At 54.0% G+C, this 25,667-nt stretch overlaps 1 protein-coding gene across 3 annotated transcripts in view; it reads right to left on the reverse strand.

The window, feature by feature from the left end:
• The window catches only part of GLI2 (GLI family zinc finger 2), a 258,248-nt gene that overhangs the window by 44,563 nt on the left and 188,018 nt on the right, over positions 1-25,667 (reverse strand). For 2 of the 3 annotated variants that reach the window (XM_086718388.1, XM_086718390.1), the window contains one exon: positions 19,339-19,444. The exons of the other annotated variant lie outside the window; for it this stretch is intronic. In XM_086718388.1, coding sequence (XP_086574514.1) covers positions 19,339-19,444 — 106 coding nt within the window. The remainder of the gene's footprint in view (positions 1-19,338; positions 19,445-25,667) is intronic. 3 annotated transcript variants of the gene reach the window in all.

The following is a 25,667-nucleotide window of genomic DNA, read 5'->3' on the forward strand; positions in this document are numbered from 1 at the left end:
TTCCATTTCTATGCCATTGGCCATGGGGGCCCAACCCAGGTCTCAGTGATGGCCTGTCCAGGCCTTGAATACTGGCAACTGGGCAGAGACTCAAGGAGGTGGCTTTGCAGGCCGACATCAACTGGACTGTAAGTTGCTCAGCTTGGACACTGCTTTTTTTTTTTTAATTTTTTTTTTTCAACGTTTATTTATTTTTGGGACAGAGAGAGACAGAGCATGAATGGGGGAGGGGCAGAGAGAGAGGGAGACACAGAATCGGAAGCAGGCTCCAGGCTCTGAACCATCAGCCCAGAGCCCGACGCGGGGCTCGAACTCACGGACCACGAGATCGTGACCTGGCTGAAGTCGGACGCTTAACCGACTGCGCCACCCAGGCGCCCCTGGACACTGCTCTTAAGCATTGCCTTCTCCCCTGCAGTCCAACTCTGAGCTCACCTGAGCCTGATTCTACCATTTGTTCCTTTGTGTATTTGTTCACATCCCCGACAAAATGGACCTGGGCACTTGCTCTGTGCCCAGGACCTATAGGGAGCCAGGAACCCAAGTGGAAGAGGCGGACCCCCAAATCAGGTAAGCATCAGGCAGTCTGATAAAGGCTCCAGCAGAGGAAAAAATTATCTAACTCTGCATGTAAGCGTAAGGGAAGGCTTCTCAGAGGAGGTGACATTTGTGAGGGGTTCTGAAGGGTCAGTAGGAATTCGTGAGGAAGTGCATTACAAATAAAGGAAGCAGCACGTGCAAAGAAAGGCTAGAGTATAAGGATCTGTGTGAGCGAAGGCTACGCCTTGATGGAGGAACAGAGCACTTTGGGCTGGATCTGTACTGGACCCACTGGACCCACTCTGCTTTTTCTCCTGGGGGTGGGGGCCATGTGACCTAAGCTCAGCTGATCAGAGCATTCCACATTCCCATGTACGGTGATCGTTTCAGAGACGGGCATAAGCTTAAGCTAGCAGTGGACTAGGTGCTCCTAGTGCAGATCCAGCCTCGCCAGAAGTTAGTAGCGTTGGCCTTTTCAGTTATCTCACCCTATGCGCTTGTTTGTTCGTTTAAGGCGGTTTGAGCTAAGTTTTTCTATCATAGGCAACAGCCAAGGCAAGCTTTAACTAACACTGCCTCTCCTGGCCCAGAGTGATCCTGGGCCCAGCATCCTGCAACGCAGATTGGAGCCCTAGTTCCTCGGGCCTGTCCACCCTCCCGCTTGCAGGACTGAAGGACGGGGTGGTAGGTGTCCTGCCCAGGGCCACTGAGGCTCACTCCTAGCTGTGTGGCTTGGAGCAGTTCAGGCACCTCTCTGAACCTGTGTGCTCATCTATAAACAGCGATTGCAATGGCGCTCTTACAAATACGTGGTGGGAAGCAGAGGGCAGGTGAGCATGGGGGGGCTGACGTGTGGTCATGAGGCACAAACAGGGGGCTCTGGGTAAGAGGAACAGCAACTGCCTCCCTGCCTCCACGTGCATGCGTGTGCGTGTATGTGGGTGTGTGGGCACCTGTTGGCGACGGGTGGCAGTGGCCTGCAGTGGGGCCCAGCCTCTGGGGGGCCTATCCTATGGCAGTTGACTCCTGCCCTCCCAATGTCGGCGCTGGTCAGGACGGCCGGCCTGGCTCCTCCTGGAAGCTGCAGGGAGGACCGAGACAGGGCGTCTCCTGAGCAGGGTCTCTCCTCCACCCTCTTCCCTTCCCCCTCTACCGGGGGGTGCCTGGTGATGCCGCTGGACAAGGCTTCTGGGTCAGGTCCAAAGACCAGAGTGGTGGCCGGGCGCGAAGAGGAGTAAGAACGGGGAAAGCAAGCGGAGACTTAGCTGGACGGCTGCCGTCCTGGCCCTAACCTGCCGCTGCCGTGGGGAAGTCGCGGCACACGGGGGTCAGCCTTGGAGGAACACCGGCTGCACGCAACACATCCAGCAACTCTGCAAGGCAGCTTGTATTACCTCCATTTTAAACAGAAGGCAACCAAGGGTCAAGGGGGGTTCACCAGACTTGCCCAAGGCTGCAGAGCTCTAAGTGGCCGAGCGGAGTGGAAACTAGGCCTTTCTGACTCTGCGAGGTCAGGCTTGGCGCGTTGCCCAGAGGTCCACCCAAAGGCAAGCTTCCGCCTCAGCCGTCCGCCCTCGACAAGTTCAGCTTTGGTGTCTCTTTGCAGACATTGCCTCAGCTGGTCCTCGAGCCGACCCCAGCTGGGGTGGGGTGCAGGCTGAGGGGAGCGGCCCACACTTGGAGGTGGGACCTGGGCTTTCTGGGTCTGAATTATAGCCCTGCCACTTACTGCGGACCTTGGCTGTGCCCTCTGCCCCGAGCCTCCACAACCTCGCCTGTAGGGAATGGGGCACTGGGGCCTGCCCGAGGGCAGCCGTGGCATGGAATGAGCTCCGTAAGCGAAGTGTGCAGTGCATCCCCGGGTGCCTCGGAGATGCCCACCCCATGCTCACCACATGTTTTTACAGATTTAACAGATGAGCAAAGGGAAGACGCTCAGAGAACGGAGTGGACCCAGTGCCATCTTCCAACAAGTCCTGGGCCCCTCCGCATGTGCTGGCTCAAGAGTTTTGGCGGGAGAGAGAAGGCAAGGCCAAGGCGATGAGACCCCCACACAGCCACACGCGGCTCAGCGCCAAAGTGGCTGGACCCGAGTCAGCATGCCTGCATGCTTGGGTATGGGCACCATCCCTGGGAGCTGGTAGGATGGGGATGTGCCCCCGAAGGGTGTATGGCTCCCGTGGGGCTGCAGGGGCAGGTACCAACGTGCTCCTTACTGCGGTGGGAGGAGGGGCAGAAGTGCAGGGATGGGGCACGCGTACCCCACCCAGGGTGCTGTTTGGAGAAGCAGAACAATGCAGAGCTGAGGGATGCTGACTCACTCAGACTCAGCAGGAGCCACTGGGGCAAACTCTCCCATGTGAAGGCCAGGAGCCAGAAGGAAGGACCCTTGGCAACCCAGAGAGGCTCCTGATGGACCTTTCCCTGTGGCAGGTCAGTCGGGCCAGAAACAGGCAGGGATGGACGCTTTGTGTCCCATTTCACCGACAGCACTACTGAGACCCAAAGCAGCAGTGGCACAGCTGTGGTGAGGTCAGCGGCACAGCTGGACTGGAACCCCGGGACCCGGTGTTAGGGGTCACAGCCACAGCCCGCTCTAGGGGCCTTTGCTGAGGTTGAGGAAGGAGAGGTCTGGTCGCTTGGGGCTGCAGGCCTACGAACCTCAGCTCTGGCCTGCTTCTCAGGGTGACTGAAAGCTGTGGTACCAGCAGGAGAGATCCTGTGTGGTCACGCACCTGCCTCTTCTGTCCACCCTCCCTGTGCTTCCGCTCTGGTTCTGGGCCCGTGCCACACCTGCTACTCCAGTCGTGCCCTGCCTCTGTCCCCAGCTAACCTCCAACCTCTCCCTCCAAGGGTCCAGCTCAGGGCCCCCTTGCTCAAGAAGCCTCCTAGCTCCACATGGAGGTCAGGTCCCTCATGAGACACTCCTGTGGAGGACAGCTCCTTCCCCGGACCCTGAGCACGTCCATCCTGGCCGAGCACCAGGCACCTGCAGTGAGCCCCTGAGGGCCTGTCCCCCACCTTGGATGGGCAGCCAGGGAGCAAGCTCAGGTCCACTCCTGCTCACTTGCTTCCCCAGCACCCCCTCCCGTGCCCACCGGAGTTCGGACGGCATGCTTAACATGTGGCTGCTACATGAATGAATGAATGAATGAATGAATGAATGAATGAAGCAGGGAGTGTGTCCAGTGAATGGCATAGGCATTGAGGCAGAAGGCCCGGATTCCAGCTCAGCTCACTCCTAGCTGCGTGGCTTGGAGCGGTTCAGGCACCTCTCTGAACCTGTGTGCTCATCTATAAACAGCGATCGCAATGGCGCTCTTACAAATACGTGGTGGGAAGCAGAGGGCAGGTGAGCATGGGGGGCTGACCTTGTCTCTCAAAGATGCATCTATGTCCTTCCTCATCCCTTGCTAATATCACTGTATTGGCAACAAAAAAAGGCTTGGCAGATGTGATTAAGGTAAGGGGACATTATGGATTACCAGGGGGGTCCTAAATGCCAGAGCAAGTGTCCTTAGAATAGAGAGAGGCAGAGGGACGCAGAAGAGAAGGAGGCAGTGTAATCACGGGGACACAGGCTGGAGGGATGCGGCCACAAGCCAAGGAACACTGGTGGCCTTGCAGAGGCTGGAGGAGGCAAGGATAAATCCTCCCCTAGAGCCTATGGAGGCAGCACGGCCCTGCCAACGCCTTGATTTCAGCCCAGTGATAATGACTTTGGACTCTTGATCTCCAAAACCGCGAGGGAATCCATTTCTGTTGTTTTAAGCCACTGAGTTTGCGGCAGCTTGCTGGGAGCCAAGACAGTATATAAAGCATATTGTGCTGGTGTGGAGTAGGCCCGTGGGAGGTCCTGACATCACCGTCACTATTACCGTCACCTGTCTTCCGAGACTGTTCAGACCTCAGAGACCAGGGTCTGTGTGTTATTTCCCGGAGTGGCCTGGCCCCCCGTGGGCGCTCCGTTGGCAGCAAGCTGGGGAGGAAGGGGAAACTCCCCTCCACACTGGGAGGGCATCTGAGCACGCTCACAGGGCTCCGCAGCGTGCCTTCCTGCCTGCCACCCGGATTACACGGTCACTGGCTCCCCATAGCTGAACGCGCCCTGCACGTAGCCCTGACATGCCAGCCCCTCCCGCCCCGGAGACCGCTGGCTGGCATGTACTCATCCCGCCTTTGGGCTGAGAGGCTGCCACCCACCAGGATCACAGGGCCATGGGTGGAGTCAGAGGGCTCAGGGTAGGGAGGCTGTGACCCCTCTGCCGTTACCGAGCCGCTCAGGGCCAGGCACCCACTTTCTGGGAAACACTAGGCAGCTGGCCTTGGGCCCACTGATCTGCTAGAAGGCCAACGAATACCCCAAAGCTGGTCTTCCTGCTCTGAGCCTCCTTGAGCCAGGGTTCCTTAGCACCAGGACTGGGTGAGGAGGGCAGGCATGTGTCAACACTCGCGGCCCTATGCCTGATAGCAGATAGACGGCCGATGAGCTCCTCTGGGTGGACTTCAATCTCTCCTGCAAGGGTTTTTGTTGTTTCTTGGTCTTCTGTTTGTTTGGTTCATTCGGGGTGTGTGAGAGTGCACACTGGCAAGCTTGCTTCTGGCGCTTTCCGTATAGGAATTTAAAAAGTTCCAGAAATCAGGTCCCATTCAGAATATATACCCAGGGGGTTTGCAAGGGTAAAGAGATGCAAACTGACATTCTTTGGGAAAGCGCTGGGGAACTGCCCCTCTCCAAATCAGAGCCCAGTTCATTTTCTGTGAAAATCTGCATGTTCCCATGCACCTGCACTGCCCTCTGCCCATGTGGGGAAGCTCTATAAATCAGCAGAAAGGATAACTGTAAACAGGGCCTGGGACCACAGCATCCAGCCATTCAGTGATTTGTTCGTGGGTTCATGCGTTAGTCCCTCTGTCGGCCGATGTTCACTGAGTGTGGGCCTCTGAGGGCACTGGGTGGGGAGCTGGGGGTACTGAGGAAGACTCGGCCAGCATCCCACACCGAGGAAATAAGAAACCTGCCTGACAAGTGCTGCACCAGGGGTGTCTGGTCAACTCTGACATTCCCAAGGTTCACCTTGAACCCATGCTTGCACAGATCTCAGCAGAGAAGTGTGAGTCCCCATGAGGCTATGTTGATGACCAGCCGTTAGGGCGATGAACCTGGGGATCCAGCCATGAGTTTGGGAAGTTACAGCCCCCTAAGCCTGCAGTCTACTTCAGTGCCTTGACAGAATCACCAGGCTGGGACCTCTGGGGTCGCAGAGGAGAGTGGACACTAACTGTAGCCTACCGACAGTATACAAAGTACTGGAACAGAAAGAGGGTGGGAGGGAAAGAATTTACTCATTCTGCTGGGGCCATCTGAGATGGCTTCCTGCAGGAGGTGGCACCTGAAACTGGGCCTCAATTCGTACAGAGAAATGGAAAGGAGGCAGTGAGTGCCACAGACCTGGGGTTCCGAGGCAGGAGAATAACTGAACAAAGAGCAGGTCGTATCGGGAAACAGCTACCAGAGTCCCGGAGCTGAAAGTCAGACCACACAGCTGGGTGGGAGGAGAATGTGTGGGGAACCAGGAAGTGTGTTCGTTGGGAACCTGAGTTGGGTTCCCAAGTCCATCACCCGACTTGGGTTATCAAAGGAACTTCCCTTCGTGCAGACACCTCATCGTGGGATTGAAAAGAACAAGCACAAACTGAGAGAGGATGTTTGCGACACCGATAACTAATTATGGAATGAGTGGCCTTACTACATACAAAGCTTATTCACATCAATATGAAAAAAGGCACCTCCATACAGAAATGAGCAAAACAGCTCAACAGGCGCTTCGCAAGAAGGAAACGTTATTGGCCAATAAACAGGCGAAAGGATGCTCAGCTTCACCAGTAATCAGTCAGGAAAATAGAAAATCCAAATCACAGGAGACACCAAAATTGTGGCAAAAAATTAAATGTTGCTGACATTACCCTGCTAACAAGGATGTGGAGCAAGCCGAGCTCTCAAACCCTGTTGGGGGCGAAACCTCCCAGGAAAAGTCTGGCAACATCCAGAGTTAAAACGTGAACACCCCATGACTCAGCAATTTCATTCCCAGACACACATTTATTCTAAAGAACAGCCAGCCATACGTGGGGCCCAGAGGATGGGACAGGCGCGTTCACCGTGATGATGTCTGAAGTTGCAAAAACAAAGACACGTCCCGGATGCCTGTCAATTCAGACTGCTTCAGAGTCATGAGAATTCACCACCCAAGAGCCCCATGCATTAACGGGTGAATCTCTGGAACATAATTTGACCCATGAAAGTAGGTTCCCAGTGAATACACTTGCAATGATTCTGTTTATATCAAGCACGCAAAGCAAAACTAAACGATGTGTTGTTAGGGGAATCAGACATAGAGTGGAACCATCATGGATGCAAGGGGATGATAAATCTGAGTGGTGGAAGTGAGGGTGTCTGGGGCAGGGCAGCGGAGGGGCACATAAGGACCCTAAAGGTGCTGGCGTGTCCCCAGTCCCTCGCCTGGGCAGGGAACGACACGTATGATATTCCTACTCTTTGTATCTTTTTTTTTTTCCCACAGAGAGAGCTGGGGGCCGGAAGGGCAGAGGGAGAGAGAGGGAGAGAGAGAGACAGAAAGAGACAGAAAGAGAGAGAGAGAGAGAGAGAGAGAGAGAGAGAGAGAATCTTAAGCAGGCTCCATGCTCAGTGTGGAGCCCGACACAAGGCTCCCTCCCACGACCCTGGGATCATGACCTGAGCTGAAATCAAGAGTCGGACACTCGACCGACTGAACCACCCAGGCACCCCTACTCTTTTATATCTTAACCATGCTTTTGCTCGTCCTTTTGTATGTCTTCAATATTTAATAAGCCTAAATCTTAAAGAGGATGGTTGGCTTCTGGTTAGAAGCTGGCTGAGCGGACGGGGGCTCTGTGGTGGGGAGCTGAGAGACCGCAGGGCTGGTCGTGAACTTGTGTGGGCTGCTGGGAAGCCTCTGGGGGCCTGGTGGTTGTCTCCCTGTCACCCAGTGGGCTCATCTTGGCTGCTCCGTCTGTCTGCTGCCCAGGCTCCCTCCTGGCCCGCCCCAGCCCGTCCGACAGGCCTGCTCTGCGGCCAACGTATGTCTTTATACGCATGCGATCCATTCGACCCTCCACTCACCCCGTTCCCAGACCCGCACACTCCACCAGACCTAGCCAAGCCGCCGGCTTTCAGCTGTCACTCCCTACACAGAGCCGTAATAAAGAAATCACTGTTTTCAGCTGACAAAGAGCAGATTTCTTACTAAGTAAACACTGATGTTTTGGTAGGGAAATTAGGTTATAAAACTGCACCGACAAAGGACGCCATACACATGGACTTGGTTAAGATCTAGCCACGCAGGCAACAGGGGTTAATTCGATTGCCCACCCTTTATCACATTCCCCCCCCCCCCCCACTCCCTTGGAACAGAAGGATAGGAAGGTTATCAGCTTTTTCAAACATAAAAACCAAAAAGATAAAAGACAAGAGGGAAGTATCAAGGAGACTTTTCGTAGCCAAGTGATGACTTAGACAGAGCTGGGGAGGGGGTGGCGGGAGAGGCCTTGGATTTGAGCCATGTGTGGGGGATGGGGGTGGGGCAGGAACACAGCTGGCCCCCGGGAAGAGGCCCGGATTAGGTCCTCTCCAGGTGACCTGTGCTGGGGTTAACCTCTGCGTATGTGAGGCCTTTGTCTGTAAGAACAGCCAGACTGAACGCAGTCTGAGCCGAATCTTCCAGAACGTCACGGCTTTATGGGGACTGTCATACCACAGGGCAAATGCCAGGGGGCTGGAAGGGGAGCCGTGGGTGGAGGGCAGGAGGGTTTCATCACACTGCCCTAGGGGTCTAGGTTTAGGCCACGAGAAAAGTCCCTGATGGCGGGTGGCTTACACGCAGGGAACCTCCTCCACAGTGAGAATTCTTCAACTCTGGCCTGGCCTGCCAAAGTGGTGTGTGGAATTTCCTTTCCTGGATGCCTGTCAAAACTAGATGGATAATTCCAAATAGTTTAGATAAAAAGTCTTCTTAGAGGTGGGTGTGCTGCTGATTTTTACCCAATTTTGAGTCCATTAGTGTGTGCATTGAAAAGGCCCCCTCTTTCATACTGAGATCTGTGTCTGCCTGGGAGCGGAGGCCCTCATTGGTACAGGGGCAACCCCAAGAAGGCCCTGGAGCCCCATGGCAGGCTGGAGCTAGGGCTGAGCTGGGGACAGACAGGCTGCCCATGCCTTCCTTCCGGTAAATGCTTTCCATTCCTGGTTTCTTGGTGTTCTGGGCTCCCACCCCCTTTCCAGTACACGACTCTGTAACTGCCCCATTTCTCCTCCTTCCCCTCCAAGACCATGAGATGCATATGGGCAGCAACAGTGGGCCTCCTTGGGCCTGTATCCCCAACACCTGGCACAAGGCTGGCACATCCTAGCCTTGGGTGGGTGACGTCAGATGAATGAGCGCTCAGACCTTCCCACCCCCCTGAGTTAGGCAACAGCTAAACTCTACTTGCTTGGGCAGGGCGGCTCAAGTTCACATCTCAGAAATGCAGCTCCCAGCAAGAGAGAATGGGAGAAAAGGCTCCCACCGTGCCCAGTGTACCTCTTCTTCTCCATGGGCACCAGGACGAGTAAGTGACACAGCAATGCCGGCCACAGTGCTGGACGCTCAAGGAGCAGTGGGACTCAGGGGCAGAGCACTGCTCACGAGTCCCCCCAACTGTGGTTGACCAAGGCCAGCAGCACTGACCTCCAGGAAAGCCAGCAGCAATGAGCTAGGCTGAATGCGAATGCATTCTGGGCACTGGCATCAGCTTCCACCCAGAGTGGGCAACCCGACCATGTGCCCTGGGAGAGGATCCCACCTCAAAGGCCAATCTATCCCACAAACTGAAATTTTACTCCTAGTGGGGCACCCGGGTGGCTCAATCAGTTAAGTGTCCGACTTCGGCTCAGGTGGTGATCTCACAATTCGTGGTTTCAAGCCCTGAGTCGGGCTCTGTGCTGACAGCTCAGAGCCTGGAGCTTGGAGGCTGCTTCAGATTCTGTGTCTCCCTCTCTCTCTGCCTCTCCCCTGTGAGCGTGTGCTCTCCCTCTCAAAAAAAAAAAAAAAAAATTAAAAAATTTTTTTATTCCTACTGATTAATTCCTTTGGGTTGACTATCGTTCTGTTCCCATCTTTGCCAGCAGGGATAACCCACCGTAGCCCTAAGACCTGCAACGGGATGTTACTTCCTCTCCAAGGACAATCACGGCATAGAGAAAGTCTCAGGATGGAGAGTCAGATCTCACATACCAGCTGAATGATCTTGGGGAGCTCTTACATTCTGGGATCTGTTTTTCTGCTCCACAAAATGGGGAGACTATCACTCACCTTACAAGGTGTTGGGGGTACTGGAGATGATAACATCTGCCCAGCACCCAGTAGAGTACCTGGGATGAAATGTGCCTTTACTTCTGGTATCAGCACGAGGGTGAAAAGGGCAAATCATTGTCCGGAGCTCACGATGTACCAGGGGCTGTTCTATGTGCTTTACGTACACCCACTCACCTAATCCTCAAGCCCACCCCATGGGATGCTGTTGTATCCCCTTATTTATTTATTTATTTATTTATTTATTTATTTATTTATCGAGACAGAGTGAGAATGGGGGAGGGGCAGAGACAGAAGAAGACAGAAACCGAAGCAAGCTCTAGGCTCTTAGCACAGGGCCCGACGTGGGGCTCTCACGAGCTGTGAGATCATGACCTAAGCCGAAGTCGGAGGCTTAACAGACTGAGCCATCCAGGGGTCCCTGGATCCCCACTTTAGAGATGGGGAAACCAAGGCTCACAGAGTTAAACAGCCAGACCAAAGACATAAAGGGTGTAAGTGGCATAGGCAGGATTTGAACCCTGGCCCCACCCCATCCTGCCCAAATCCTGGGGGTGTAGGATGTGCAATGCTCAAGAGGATGGTGGCCCAGTGGGACAGGAGAACCAGAAAGACCACCTCTCAACCCTGCAGGACTTTCCCACCAGGAAGCCCTTCCCTATGCCTGCTTTGCATATGCCCTCCCCCAGTGCAGACCCGCCTCCTTTCTGCACATCAAGATGCCTTTCACTCCCGGGGCCCCTCCTGCCCTGGGCTGACCGCACAGGCTCTCTCCAAAGCCCAGAGCCAGGCAGCTCCTCTTCTGCGAGGGGCCAGCGATCAGCAAAGATCAAAGAGCAGGCTGGCTTATCAGACACGCTCCTCATTAAACTTTTACAGGCCAGATTCCATTATAAATGAGCTGTCTGTCCCACACCGCAGAGCCTGTTCCTGGAGCCGGGAATCTGAAGCTCTCAGAGCCGGGAGAGTCTTTAGCAGAAAGGTCCATGCAGAGAGGGGGCCTCTAGGGTCAAACTGCCCGGGTTCCAGTCCTAGCTTTGCTACGTACTAGGAGGATGTCACTAGAGAAAGTGGTCAACCTCACTGTGCCTCAGTTTCTCCACTTAGCAAGCAAATGTGACAATGTTGCTTTCCTTGTAGGGAGCAGGTGACAGTTAAATCCAGAGGGCTGGACCCTGCACCTCAGTCAGCCTGCCCCCAGCGACCTGCTGCCCAGAGGGGTCTCTAAGGGTCACTCACATCACCTTGAGCCAAGGCTCCACACTTATTAGCCACTCAGCCCTCAGATAGCCATGAGGGGAGGTCAGCTCCACAGTTCTCTGGGCTCTGCGTCTACCTGCCATCCCATTGCTCTGAGGAGGAAGTGGTCGGTTACAGCGGGTTTTAAGGAGCGCTCCCTAGAGATAAAAGGACAACTTGGACCCCAGTGAGGAGGAGGACGAGGCCTCTGGTGGGCAACTGTGGACCCACCCAGCATCTCAGCCCGGAAGCCAGGCAGATATGCCCTCCCAAAGTGTCTTCCTTGCTTCCACGAATCTCTGAAAAGAAGTGCGCACATTTGCTGAGGGAAGAGAACGTTCTTTGAGAAACACAAAGCCAGTCCTCTGTGAACCGTGAACCTGGCGAACCGTGAACCAACCAGAAAATATTACTGCCTCGAGGCGGGCTGAGGACAGGGCTGTCAGGGGCCCCAAACCAAGCAGGTTGCATGTTTATTAATCTCACGACGAGCTGGTGCAGTCTTTATGGAACACTGACCTTGGAAAAAGCCATCTTCAAATCCCTCCAGAATAGAAAGTTCAGGAGCTCGGCCAACAACAGCAAAGCAACTACGTTGTGAAGTACACCAACAGAGGGGCTTAAACATCCCCATTAATATGCAGGCACCAGGACAAGGTGGGTTCAGACATCCTTAACAGCTCTCTCAGGGGGTCTCTGGATAATTTGCACGTGTGACAAAGTGTGCAGATGATGGTGGAAGGCACAGGCCCTCGCACCCACCAGCTGGCGTTTCCTCTTTTCTCAAACTACCTGGGCCCTCATGCTGACTTCACATGAATTGATAGCTAAAGCCCCAGAGCCATCTGTCCCTAGCAAGACCGCCCCCCTCCTCTCTCCTTGTCTATACGGGTGGCCTTGGGCCGTGACCGCTGGAACCCTGCTCACCAACTACAGCTCAGGATCAAGTGGCCCTGATGGCAGTGACTAGTGGTGGTCAGCTCTAGAACCTAGGCCGGTGCTGCAGGTTCAGCCATCACCACGGATGTCAGAGGTCAGGTATGGAATCAGGCACGAGGAGAGAGAAAGGGACTGTCCTTCTCATGGTTGGGAAGATGTAGCTGCCCTCGTTCCAGAAGCTCACCCCCTTCTGCAAGCCGAGAATGTGCACAGATTTAGGTCAACTTATGGGGACTGCATCTGTGAATGGGTGACAAAAAGGAACCGGGGGATTTTTAACACCTCGTACTTTGGACCTGTTATCACTGAGGGGGAAAGGCCTACAGCCTGCTGATTCTAGGACTCTGGAAAGCCAACACACAGCCCCGGGACTGTTTTCTTGGGTATAAAATAAGCAGAGTGGCTCGCGGTGGTCCCCAAGTGCTGGCCTGTGGGTGTCTGTAAACAGATTCCCTTCCCCATTTTAGCCCAAAAGAACCAGAACTTCTAGGCTTGGGCCTAAGAATGTGCATCTTTAAGACAGACCCGAGTTCAGATTCGCAGCCAGGTTTGAGAATTGCAGGACGAGATGATCTCTGCGTACCCTCCTGGGCTGGAAGCAGCTGGAATTGGTCCTCTCTGACGCCCCATGACTGGGCTGGGATGAGAAGGACCCTATAAGCCACACGGGGAGTGGAAGGTTGACCCCTTCCACGACAGGGCACGGGTTGATCCTGGCCCACTGATTCCCACACTCCTGCTTACGTGACTGCTTACAGGGGGCAAGTGGGGAGCTCCAGCTGGGGGCCCTGCATGCCATGCCTCAGCCTCTGTCCCCACTATGCCTAGCAAGCCTGTTTCCAAGGGCAGGGCCAGGAGGGGATCCAAAGAGCTCCCCCCGCCGTTTCCCACCAGCAGTCACAAGGCTATGGAAAGTCTACAGGGAATGTTTGCCCCCACTGACTGGCCGGCCTTTCCTTCTCGCTCTCAAGAATGGACTCTCAGCCACTCAGGATCATATTCCCAAGGGGAAGTTGGGGGGGGGGTCACAAGAGAACCCCACCTGACCAGCAGAAACAACCCCCCTGCCCATTTATCTCCGCACCACTTGTGGTTTATACAGATAAGAAATGTTGCCCCAAGGGGCACCTGGGTGGCTCAGTCTGTTAAGCTTTCAACTTAGGCTCAAGTCATGATCTCACAGTTTGTGAGTTCGAGCCCTGCTTTGGGCTCTGTGCTGACAGCTCAGAGCCTGGAGCCTGCTTCAGATGCTGTGTCTCCCTCTCTCTTTGCCCCTCCCCCACTCATGCTCTGTCTCTGTCTGTCTCAAGAGTAAATAAACATAAAAATAAGAAAAGAGAAGAAATGCTGCCCACAGAGTCCACCGACAGTGCCAGGTACTCTTCTAGAACCACTTGAGCATTAAGGAGCTGTGCAAGTCCTGCTGTGGGTTTGCACCTCCAGGGGACAGGGAACGTTGGCTGTGTCAGGGTGGGGGGCAGGCATCGAGGAGGAGGCTGTCCAGCTGGGCTGTGCAGGCTGGGTTTCCACACACTGAACCCTATACCCCACCCGTCTGTAGCCGCCTGTTGGAGTGGAGGACAGTCAGCCTAGACCCTGCTCCTCATCTGCCTGGGACACGATGACAGGCTCTGGCAGGTCCCTTTGCCGGGTTCCCCACTTCTCCTCTCAATCCCCTAGGTGCTCCTACGGGCACCCTGGAAATAAATCTGACCCTTCCCTCTTGCTCCTGGTTGCCAAGGGGATAAAGTCCAAAGTCTTTCAACTGGGAGAAAAAAAGGCCCCACGCCTCCCCATCCCCAGTGGTACTTCTTCAGTCCTATTTTCCACCTTCTTATGTCACGGCCACCAGACAGAATCCTCTTTGAAGGTCATGTCATGGCCTACCTCCGCCACAAGTCCCTCGGCCTGCAATGACACCCCCCGCCCTCCAATAAGCAAACGGACATAGCAACTGTGAGAATATTCACCGTTAACATCCACTGAATGCTTCCAAACCCCTCTGCCTGTTTTACTTATAGGACCCCATTCCATTCTCAAAACAACTCCTCAGATGGGACAAGTGCTAGTATTATGGCCTATTACAGAAGGAGAAACTCAGGTTAATCCTTTCGGATTGGTCGGCTGAGTTCAGCGCTGGGATTCAAGGCCAGGTGGGCTGGCAGGGTCGGTGGCAGAGCACTTCCCTGGTCTAGCGGGAGGATCTCCGGCGCACGCGTGGTGGAGCACTATCCCCGGAGCGCATGCGCCCGAGGCGCCCAATCACCGGACTGTGGGGCCCAGGGCAGCCAATGGGCAGCGGCCCCGGCGCGGAGCCGTAGGCGGAGGCCCCCACCCTGCAGACAAGAGACGACAGCGCACCTCATTTGCTGCGCAACGTTTGTGTAATTAGACGCATTTAGCGCCGCAGAGGCGGCGTGGGCTACCGCAGGGGCTTGATGGATCGGGCGCTCCCCCAGGCTCCAACCGCATTAATCACAGAAGCCAGAGCCACCGGGGCCGTTTTTTTCGTGTAGGCTTCGTCCTGTTTCCCACCTGAGGCACCGGTGCGGGAGAGGGAAGGGGTGGACTTCCCAGGGCCCCAGGCCAGCCCTGAAGTACTGGCCAGTGTCCCCGTGTGGCCGGGTGGGGACCGACCGTCCCGAGGATTATGTGGAGCCCTCGAAGGTGCATCCTGGCAGGGCACGGGGCTTTGGGAACACAGTGCTTCTGCCCGTCACTGGGGTGTTAACCAGGAGAGCCCCTCCCTAGCTGGGGAGGGGGGACGGCATGCCCACCTCGCAGGGCCGACTGGCAGGAAGTCGATGCCCCCTCTGAAGCTCACCAGCTGCATCTCACAGGGCAGTGGGGAAGGTGAAACCGATATAGCATACCTGACTCCCTCCCTGGCAGAGCCTGGCCTCCCAGAGGCCCTGCACACACGGCTGACGCCTTTTGTTATATTCTCCTCGGTGATGCCATACTGGCCACGGGGGTTTGGGGATCCAAATAAGCCCCAGAGACATTCAGGCCCTAATCCCTGGCATCTGTGACTGTGACTTTCTAGGGGGAAAAAAGGACTTTGCAGATGTTATAGAATTAAGGATCTTGAGACAGGAAGATTATCTTGGATTACCCGGGGGGGGGGGGGACCCTAAAAGCCCTCACTGGCATCTTTATAAGAGAGGCAGAGAGAGAAGAGTATTATAGAAGAGGAAGACAATGTGAGGACAGAAACAGGGGAGAAAAGGCAATGTGACAAGAGGCAAGGGTCACCGGCTAAGGATCACGGGGAGCCTCCAGAAACGATGAAAGTCAAGAAGCTAGATTCTCCTCTGGAGTCTCCAGAAGGAACCAGCCCTACCAATACCTTGATTTACTTTAGACTTCTGGCCTCCAGAACTATCTGAGAATAAGTTAGTATCGTGTTGTGCCACTGGGTAAACTGTTATAGCAGCAACAGGAGACTAATTCACTGCCCCTCAGGTATCAAGTCTGGTGAAAGAGTCATCTGGGCCAGGGAGTGACAAGGCCATTTCCACAGGCCCACTGACCTGGCCAGACCTCCCCAGCTGCCTGCCACTAAGGCTTTCTGCTTCTACCAGTGTTCTGCCCATGCCGCACCCTTCACTGGCCGGGAAGGAAGCAGGCCCAGAGAGGGGACATGACTTGTGTCCAACCAAAGGCCGGTGAATGACAAAGCCTGGAGAAGACTCAGGGACCATCTCTTAGATCTCCATCAGCCCCAGGGGGACAGCACTGAGGGCTCCAGTCAGGGCTCCCTCATTCAGTGACGGGAGGCCCATAGAAGCATCGCCTGGGGGCATGTTAAACCCAAACATGAGCCCTACCCCAGTCTCTGACTCAGCAGTCTGGCCTAGGGCCTGAGAATCCGTATTCCTAACAGAGGATGCTGATGCTGCGGGTCCAGAGGGTTGGGGAACCACTGACTGGGGGTGGTGCCCTAACAAAGGGCTCTATGTGCTTTCAAGAAGGAATCAGCTGGGCCTGTCCAGGAGACCAGTGCTTATCTATGTGCCTCCAGGAGAGAGCCCAGCGTGCAGCTGAGAGCCTGGGGTCAGGAGGTTGTAATTAGATTTCTAACTCTCCCACTCCCTAAGTGGGTGACCCTGGTGATTAGTTATTTAACCTCTCTGTGCTGCCTTAGTTCCTTCTGTAAAATGGGATGGTATGAAATGCCTGTCTTACAGGGCTGTTGAGAGGATTAAGAGAGATGAGAACATGAAATATTTATAACAGAGCCTGTTTAGTAGGTCGGAATTATTGTGAGAAATGGCAGTTGTCAATGGTGGGGTCTTATTATAGCTCTGCTGTGGTCACCAGGTTTGTGCAGACATGTGAGCCAAGATAGTCACCTCACGGTGCTGCAATCCTGCGTGGGCTGTGCCTCCAAGGAGCCACCGGCACCACCCATGTCTCTGACCAGCACCAGGTCCCTTGCAGGGGACACTTCCCTGCGGGTCTACTTTCCGAGGATCTGTGTCACTGAACGAGCCCCAGTATTTCTCAAGAGCAGAAAGTCAGCAACTCCAATCCCCTCCCAAATAGGGACTCGGCTTCCTTGATTCTCCTTCGGTTCTCAGATGCTATCGACTGAGCAATTTTCGGGTGATTCACTAGCTCCAAATGTGTGCATCCCCCATAAGCTAGCCGCCAGAGCTGTAGTCTCAGCCCCTGCGGCTGGAGGGGCTGGGAGGTGGGCAGAGGGCTGCAAGGGCCCCATCACCTACCAGCTGGACCAGCAGCAGGCCCCAGTCAAGTGAGAACCGGCGACATGCGCTGCCACGAAATGAGAAATTTCCAGTATTTGAAAGACCCGGGAGACGACTCTAGGGGACTCCCAAAGTCCAAATCTGTGGTTGCTGCAACCACACAAAAATAGTGACCACAACAGAATATACCTCAGAGTAACACGACTATCCAGGCATTTATTTGGTGTAAGTAAATAGCCAAAGAAAGAAAGACACAGGGGAGAAGGGACTATTTCTCACAGGAGAATTCCAGGTGATAAATGTGGAAGGAATGATGGAAATAGAAAATCACCATTTGGCAAACACTAGTAATTAGTTTCTGTTGAGAACTGTCCATGGATATTAAAGTTAGTGGGTGAAGATATGATGGGACACAGGATATTTACATATTATCCAAGTATCACGGCCCAAGATACTTATTACTTACAAAGGGACCAGCTTTAAAGTAGAGAAACCCAGCAGACTTCACGTTAACTAAGTGATCTCCAGTGATGAGAAAAATTAACATCTCCCATGACGAGAAGTATTGCCATCATGTGCATGGCATGATGTACTAGGTAGGGGCACTGAACCACTTTTAAGGTATTATACCCCAAAATGCTTATTCTGGATTTTTTTTTTAAGTTTATTCACTTTTGAGAGAGACAAAGAAAGCATGAGCTCAGGAGGGGCAGAGAGAGAGAGAGAGAGAGAGGGAGAGAGAGAGAGAGAGAGAGAGAGAGAGAGAGAGAGAATCCTAAGCAGGCTCTACCATGTCAGCACAAAGCCTGATGCCCAGCTCGAACTCACGGAACCGTGAGATCATGACCTGAGCTGAAACCAAGAGTCAGATGCTTAACTGACTGAGCCACCCAAGTGCCTCTATTCTGAATTTAATCATGAGGCAACTTTCACGTAAGTGTCCCAAATCGAGGACATCTGCACATTTTGTACTGGCCTGTCCTCTTCGAGAGGGTCAAGGTCATGAAAGACAAGAGAAACTAAGCCACTATCTCAGAGTGAAGGAGGTTTGACTGCTAAATGCAAAGGCTGGATCCTGAACAGGAAAAAAAAAAAAGAAATTAGTGGGGAAACTGAGGAAATGTGGGTAAGATTTACAAGTTAGTCAATGACACTGTATCAGTCTTTTTGGTCACGTAAGATGTGAACAGTGGAGGGGATAATGGAAACCTTTGCACTATTTTTGCAACTGTTTTCACATGTCTGAAATTATTTCAAAGTAAAAGATATGTTAAAGGAAAGAAAAGCAAAGTCCCAGATTGGCTCTGCCTTGGGGAGGCAACAATGGGTGCCCAGAAACAGGAGCCGCCTGAGGGCTGGGACCTTCTCAGTCTCCGGCCTCCTGATCAGGTACAGTGCTTGCTTTGAAGGTGGGGCGGGCTCAGCAAGAGTTCACTGACTTCACTCAGACAGGAGCTGGGAGAGGCAGGAAGTAGGGTTTGTCTTCAGTGGGTGGGTGGGTGGGTGGGGAGTGCTCTCACTCAGCAAACATTGATCAAGCACCTGTTATGTATAGGCCACTGGCAATGGGGCAATGAGAGGGAAGTTCAGAGCCTGCTGGGGGGGGGGGGGGAGTAGGTGTAAAAACAGATGATCCCGGGGGAAGGGCCCCCACTCGGTGTGGTCCCCAGGAGGAGGGTGCATTCCGGGCACGGGGAACTGTGGCAGGGCTGTGTGTCCTAGGACTGTGAACAGTGACTTGGTGTGGACAGGTGAGGTGGCTGGGTCTAGAGGGGCCCCGGGGCCGGTTGGCCCTTTGCAATAGGCTCCCTCCAAGACAGGTGTGAGGAGCAGCAGAGATGTGGGGGTAGGGAGAAGGTTCCAGCCTGTCCTCTGAAAGCAGAATGGATGCGGCAGCACCGGGCCGAGTCTTTGAATCGCAAAGACCGAGAAAACTTGGTGGCTTCGAAGACTCAGGTGGGAATAAAGAGGGGCAGGATTAGTTTTAGCAAGACGGCACTGGGTGAGGCCCCTTCTACCAGGGATCTCAGAGCAGGGAGAGGGAACAGGCCCCAAAATATAACATGGAGCTTGTCCTTATCATCAGGGTGACTCTATAATATTCTAAACTGAGACGTGTAAAAAAGGGTGCTATGAAGTATTATCCTACGACAACATATAACTAAGGTCCCGGTACTTATGAAGGACCTCTGGCCTGGAGGGGGTTCCCACTGCGTGGGTGCACACAGAGCCTCAAGGTGCTATGGGTACACCGGGACAGCCTGCAGCCTTGGAGGTGGGGACGTGTGAGCCAAGCGGGGCTTCCTTCTCAGGGAACCAGAGGGATCCCACCAACACATGTGCGCAGGGTCCCGGCTCATCGCCCTCCCGGGTGGCAGAGGTGACCATCAGCTCAGGACAGGGCAGATCAGGAAATCCAGAAAGACAGACGGAGGCATGACAGGTGGCTGAGGCTGCTGGCCTCCGGGGTGACAGGTGACAACATGCTGGGGTGGAGGGTGGAGGGCAGAACTTACCCGTGCACGCCGTGGACAGAGTGGGGCTCATAATGGTACCTTCCCTCCTGGTGTCTCATGTCAATCGGTAAGGGAGCATGAAACGGTGGCAAAAGGTGTTGTGGCACTGTGGAGTGGGAGAGAGAAACAGGCCTTCAAAAACTTTTCCCCTCCCTCAAACAGCAATTTTCAAAGGGCTTTAAAGCTCAATGAATTTCAGAGCAAGAGTAGCCAGGACAGGGGGCTCCGCGGTGCCCTGGCTATCACACACCCACGGAGGGGGATGAATAAATAATCAAAGTCAGCCCGAGAATCCTACATCTTTCACATAAAAGATCCCCAACCGCGCTCTTGACAAAGACAAGCAGCTAAGCGCTCTTTGAACTCGGGGAGATTAAGGCTCAGCCACAAATCAGGGCTGACAGAGCCGACGGGCTGCTGCCCATCTCGGCCTCGGCTGCGTGTGGCTCCGGCAGCCCCGGGTGACGGCATCCGGATGCTGCAGTCACCCTGGCTGGAAATGTTTACCTAGAACCATCTGTGAAGCCGGGGCCCCGCTCCCGGCTGCGGCCAGCCTCAGGAAGGCGCAATCCCACCGAGCCGCCTCCCCCGTCCTGCTGGCGGCAAAGAGTGGACACCTACGTGGGCCTGTTAATTCTCCAGCTCTTCGTATTAATTACTGACCCCAAGTGAGCTGGTGGGTGCCTCCAAGACGCAAACACCAACACGTGAACATCGCTTCCAGGGTTGTGTCTGCACTTGGCCTGCCCTCAACAAATCATCATGATAATTGTAGGATGCTCTTTGCTTACTTAAAAAAAAAAAAAAAAAAATTCCTGGGTACCCTGGAGGCAAACATAATTATAGGCTTTAGGAAAACAAGCCTCTTTAAAAAGTAGGTAGACCGGGAAAAGGGCTAAGAAGGGGAGATTTCTCAGTCAGTTCTTAGGCTGAAGGCCATGGGCCAGTGGGAGTGTTGAGTCTGGATCGCTGAATCTATGCAAGAAATGGGGACGGGTTTGTTTTATACGCGTACAAGCCAGCTGACTGCCCAGCCCACGGTAATGAATATATATGCATAACTCTGCTAACAGTTTCTGGGCAAATGCATTCTGGTACTGTACTATAAGCACTATGAGTTCTCTTTTCGTGGCGGTCAAGCATATGTAACGTAATATTTACCCTTTGACCCATTTTTACGTGTCCAGCTCAGTGGCGTTCATACATTCAAATTGCTGGATGCCCACCATCCATTTCCAGAACATTTCCATCTTCCCCAGCGGAGACCCTGTTCCCATTAAAGACTAACTCACCATTCTTCCTCCCCGCCAGCCCCTGGCAGCCATCTTCTCCTTCCTGTCTCTATGATCTGACTACTCCACATGCCTCATAGGAGTAGAAGGAATCCTACAGCATGTGTCCTTTTCTGTCTGGCTTAGGTCACTTAGTATAATGTCCTCAAGGTTCCTCTGGTGTAGCAGGTGTCAGGATTTCCTTTTTCAGGGCTGAATGCTATTCCATCGCATGGATGTACCCCATGTGGTTGTCATTCATTTGTTGATGGATGTTGGGTTGAACACCATGAATTCTTTTCTTTAAGATTTTCTTTTAATTTTTAAGTAATCTCTACACCCAATGTTGGGGCTCGAACTCACAACTGTGAGATCAAGAGTCGTGTGCTCTACCGCCTAAGCCAGCCAGGCACCCCACGAACACCATGGATTCCTAAAAGAAAACTTCTCTCCTGAAATTTTAACCTGAATTTTTACATAATCAAATTTATCCTCATCATCCCCCAATCCTGACACCTTTCATGGGGACTGGGAACAAAGAAAGCAAATCTTCTCACCCTGATGAAATCAATTTGCCAAACACAGACTCCACAAATCTTGGCCTCAGAGGGGACATGGCCATCAGACAGGACACCAGACGTGGGGTCCCATCCCTCTGGGTCGGGCCCTCACTTCCGGGGCTGGAGATTGCTGGAGCGACCATGCTGTTCCCTTAGGCCAGTCCATGTCCCCTGAGAGGTGAGGCTGGACCCCGGGTGTGACGCTGGTGGCAGTAACAGGATGCCAGAGCCCCTGGGAGTCAGAGATCCAGAGCACAAACCTGGGGCTCACCAGCTGCGTGATATCAAGCAAGCTTCTCTCCTTCTCTGAGTCACCATTTGTTCATCTGAGAATGGGTAACAGTAACCTCCTTTATGGTTGCTATGAACATAAAATGTTCCTGCAGGGGCAGTGCTTAGCCCTGTGCCTGTGCATACAGGAAACACTCCATAAATGATACTACTGCCGATGACAATTCTCACTAACATTTGGAGCCCCGCAGTCCCTGATCCGCTATGAACACACTATTTTACTAGCTGTGGAGCGTCGGACAAGTTGCTCAGAGCTCCCCGCAAACCTGGGGAGGGCGGAGGGGTCAGTGCCGGCCTGCTTACAGACTGGGAGATGAGACGGCCTTCCCTGAACCCCCAGGGACCCGAAACACGGAAGCCGTGTTCGCTTCCCCGGATGTTCAGGAAAGGGCCTTTTGCTTTTTGTAAGTTTCTTTATTTTAAATGTGGCCAGGCAGACCAGAGTACAGTATTGGTAATAAAATAAAAGTACTTTGCTCCTGTGTGTTTCTGAGTGTTTCCCTGCATACCCAAAAGCCCCCTGAGGCAGCCAGGATAGGCTGATATGCCCATTTCACAGATGTGGAAATGGGAGGCAAGGGGTGACTTCCGCTCAAAGTCACAGAGATAATAAACAACAGAACCCGGAAGAGAATCCAAGGCAGCTGGACAGGTGGCCGAGGGCTTTTCCCTCTGCTCAGACACAAGGAATGGCCAGAGGCAGTCGCTGGGTGGGAGGGTGATCCCGGGGCTTCTCCTGGTCCCACCTTGAGTACATATTATGTTTAACAAATGCTCATGCAGCACTGGGCCCTGCTCTCAGTACTTTGCAGATACCAATTCCTGGTCTTCACTGCACCCCAGGCTATATTTACCCCAGAATCTCCAGTCCTCCCACCGGCCACCCCCTCCACCCCCACCCTGCAAAACCCGGGTGTGCTCCTTTCCTCCCTCATCCTGCCACCTGCAGAAGTGGAAGGCGGTCCCCTAATGCTCTCAGAGCCCAGACCTTCCCCTCCACCTCACCATCTAGGAGTGTTCTGCTCAGGGTTAATGCAACTTCACCCGGGTCTAAACAGCTATAAAATCTGCAGAAATGAAGTGCTCATAGTAGTTTACCAGGTGAACATGAAATGGAGGTGGGGCCAAGGCTGAAGCCAGCTGCTCTGTGTGTGTGTGTGTGTGTGTGTGTGTGTGATGGGAAGGAGGACCCTGGGGCTTCTGGGAAGAGACATAAGACACAGAGCTCTGCTGCAGCTGGGGCTGCTCTCTTTCTGCCTGATCACTGGGGTGCAGGCTGTGGAGGTTTACGGCGGGACGTGGCTTTCTCTTAAATCGGGACTGCGGGCCAGGCCATGGGACATTGGGGAAATCGTGTCTCCTCTCTGGGCATTACGGTTCCCATTTGTACAGTAGGAATTAGATGGGTTAAGTTCCTTCCTACCAGGACAATCCTGCTGTTTGTGAACCCGGAGTAAGAGCCATGCTTGTCCCAACCAGTGACACATTGAGGCTTGAGGAGGGATCCCTGAGCAGGACACAGAAGGAGCTCCGGGTACAGACACTGCTTCATTGCTGTGGCCCTATCCATACAACTCACTACTAGGGACCAGTAACCCTTCGAGAGGCACTCAGCCCACCAGCCCCGGGGTTTCTGTGAGAGGAGCTGCATTGCCCTGGCACTGACCGAGGGGAGGAGCCAGCAGGTGTCCCAGTCACCTGAGCCCACGGGTAGGACCACTGCCCCAGCCAGCTGTCTCTGGGGCCAGCTGTGCACACGAGGCAACCCACGGGATGAAGACTGATCCAGCCCATCTGAGGTCTCAGGACCCTTTCAGACCGGCATGGACTGTCCCCATGCGCCCCTCATTCAGAAGTGAAGGCTTTGCTCAGAGCCCCTCACCCGGGCTGCAGGAGAAATTCCATTCTGGACTCGGGAGAAATCACTCGGGCCAGAGGCCGTCAGCAGCACCCAAGGAACACGAAGACACACGCAGACAGTGAGAGCTGCCTCCGAGGGACATACTGAATGAGATCCTTCCACATTGTTTTCATTGTGGGTGCTTTTTTTAACTTAAAAAAAAAAAATCCAAACTAAACCATGTCTTTCCGGTGGGGAGACACACACACACACACACACACACACACACACACACACCCCACACCATATGTCATTTCAAAGACATGGCTCTCTTTTTAAGTTTCTGGGGAAGAAACTCTAAGATTGAATTTTCTACGGCTCACCCCACCCCCTCTGAAGAAAACGCACATTTGTTTTTGATCCTACACGGAAAGACGGCCAGTCGGGGAAGCTGCGATGGTGGTGTGAGGGCTTTTATACCGAAACCCAGAATTTTTCTGTGCTGAGATCTAAAAGCCAAGTGCTGCTCGGCTGGTGGTCCTGGGGGTGAAGGTTGTCTTGCGTCGGCAGTGTCCTTGGTCTAATGCAAGGGGGCAAAGAGGACCCTCCTCTGAGAGCCCGGCTCTAGTTGAAGCCCCATTAGTAGTGACTCTAGTGCATTTCTGCCAGCGAGGACGGGGCAGGTCAGCAGAGGGTTCAGACACAGAATCAGGAAAACTGGGTCATCGAAACATGACCGGGCAGCTGCACCAGCAGCTGGAGGAATTCTCCTCGGATGAAGTCATCTGTTGCTATATCACGGAGGTGCTGCCCTGAGGACTGAGCTCAGAGAGGGCCAGAGAGGCTGGCCCAAAGCTGGAGGGGCTGGAGAGGAGAAAGCAGCCATCTTCCAGAACAGACTGGATGTGTTAGGGGCCCCCAGCTCTCTGGACTGTCCACTCCCTAGGGATTAGCACGGTCTTCACTTACTGTGGTCATTTCCATTAAGACCACAGAGGCAATTAGCTCGGAGAATGTGGGCCAGGCTACCCTGGGCCTGGGCCCAGGGAAGCAAAGGGTTTCTGTGAGAGGAGCTGCATTGCCCTGGCACTGACCGAGGGGAGGAGCCAGCAGGTGTCTCTGGAAGGAGGCCTGGTCCTAGCACAATGCAGGTCTGAGTTACAATGAGGCAGAAATGCATCTCAGTGCAGTCCCTGGGGCCCTGAGCGGGAGGCCAGGGGCCAAGGCAGGGTGTGAGTCCCCATATCTTGCTTGGGCAGCTGGCCCATGCCCCAAGGTCACCGTGCTGGCCAGGGCCGTGGCTGCATCACAGACACTTGATGGGTCCCAGGTGGCCTCTAATAAGCCGAAATGGAAGCATTCCAATTTGGCATGGCTCTAGGGGGCCGAGAAAGGGCTTCCTGGCTTCCAAATTTCTCTTGCCCTGTGGAGGACTCTGCTTGGGATTCCCTGGGAAAGACTAACAGATCATGTTCCTTCTCCTTATAATTCCTCGCATCTTGAGTAATACCCACTGGAACGGTTTCACTACTTTTCTTAAAAGCACACAGACCTTGGGAAGGTCACGGAAACAAACTCACACTAATGTGCAGATGATTTACCAGGTCACTTTCCCTTTAACAGAAGGAGCCAGGCAGGAAGAGACACCCCGTGTCTTTGGAGCAGGAAGGTGCTCATGTGGAGGAAAGCGAAATCGTCAGAGGAGCAGGCTTGAAGTCCAGCACAGTGCACTTTACGCTCAGATTGAAAGCCGGATCGCTCCAGAGCTGCACGTCAGTCAAATGAGAGTCTCAAGGGGGGGATGAAATGTCCCCGTGGCCTAAGGAGCTTGGGATACTAGGGCAAGAGGCACATGAGCCATAGATCCAGACGGTCTTGGGTGTGAGGCCCGGTTTTGTCATTTGCTAGCAAGTGACAGGCACCCTGGGCCTCAGTGTCTTCACCTGGAAAGTGGGAACAGCACCCACCCCGGCTGTCGCACAGCACATCTGCGGAGTCTGGCACACTGCCAAAACTCAGTAAGTGGCCGTGCCCTCCCTCATCACTGTGAGTCTCAGCGGAGATGTGAACAAGGGCCCCAATCCTCGCTGCAAGGGACACTGAGATGCACGAGGCAGGAACTCAGAAGCGGCATCCACTGCTCCACGTGCACTTCATGCAACTTGGTGCTCTCTGACTCACTGTGTTATGCAGGGGGGCCGGGCAGAAAGGATGGGTCATGGACTTCGGAGCACTGCAGCAAAGGTGTCCCACGTGTGGATCCCTGCTGACTGCAACCCATTCCCACACGGTCCATCTGTACGAGCCTCACAGTGGCTACTCCAAACCGCACTGTGCCCCACCGATTCTGTCCCTAGTGTCTGTGCT

This window comes from Puma concolor, chromosome C1, assembly GCF_028749965.1.
Source record: "Puma concolor isolate L17-30 chromosome C1, mPumCon1.1.hap2, whole genome shotgun sequence".
NCBI lineage: Eukaryota > Metazoa > Chordata > Mammalia > Carnivora > Felidae > Puma > Puma concolor.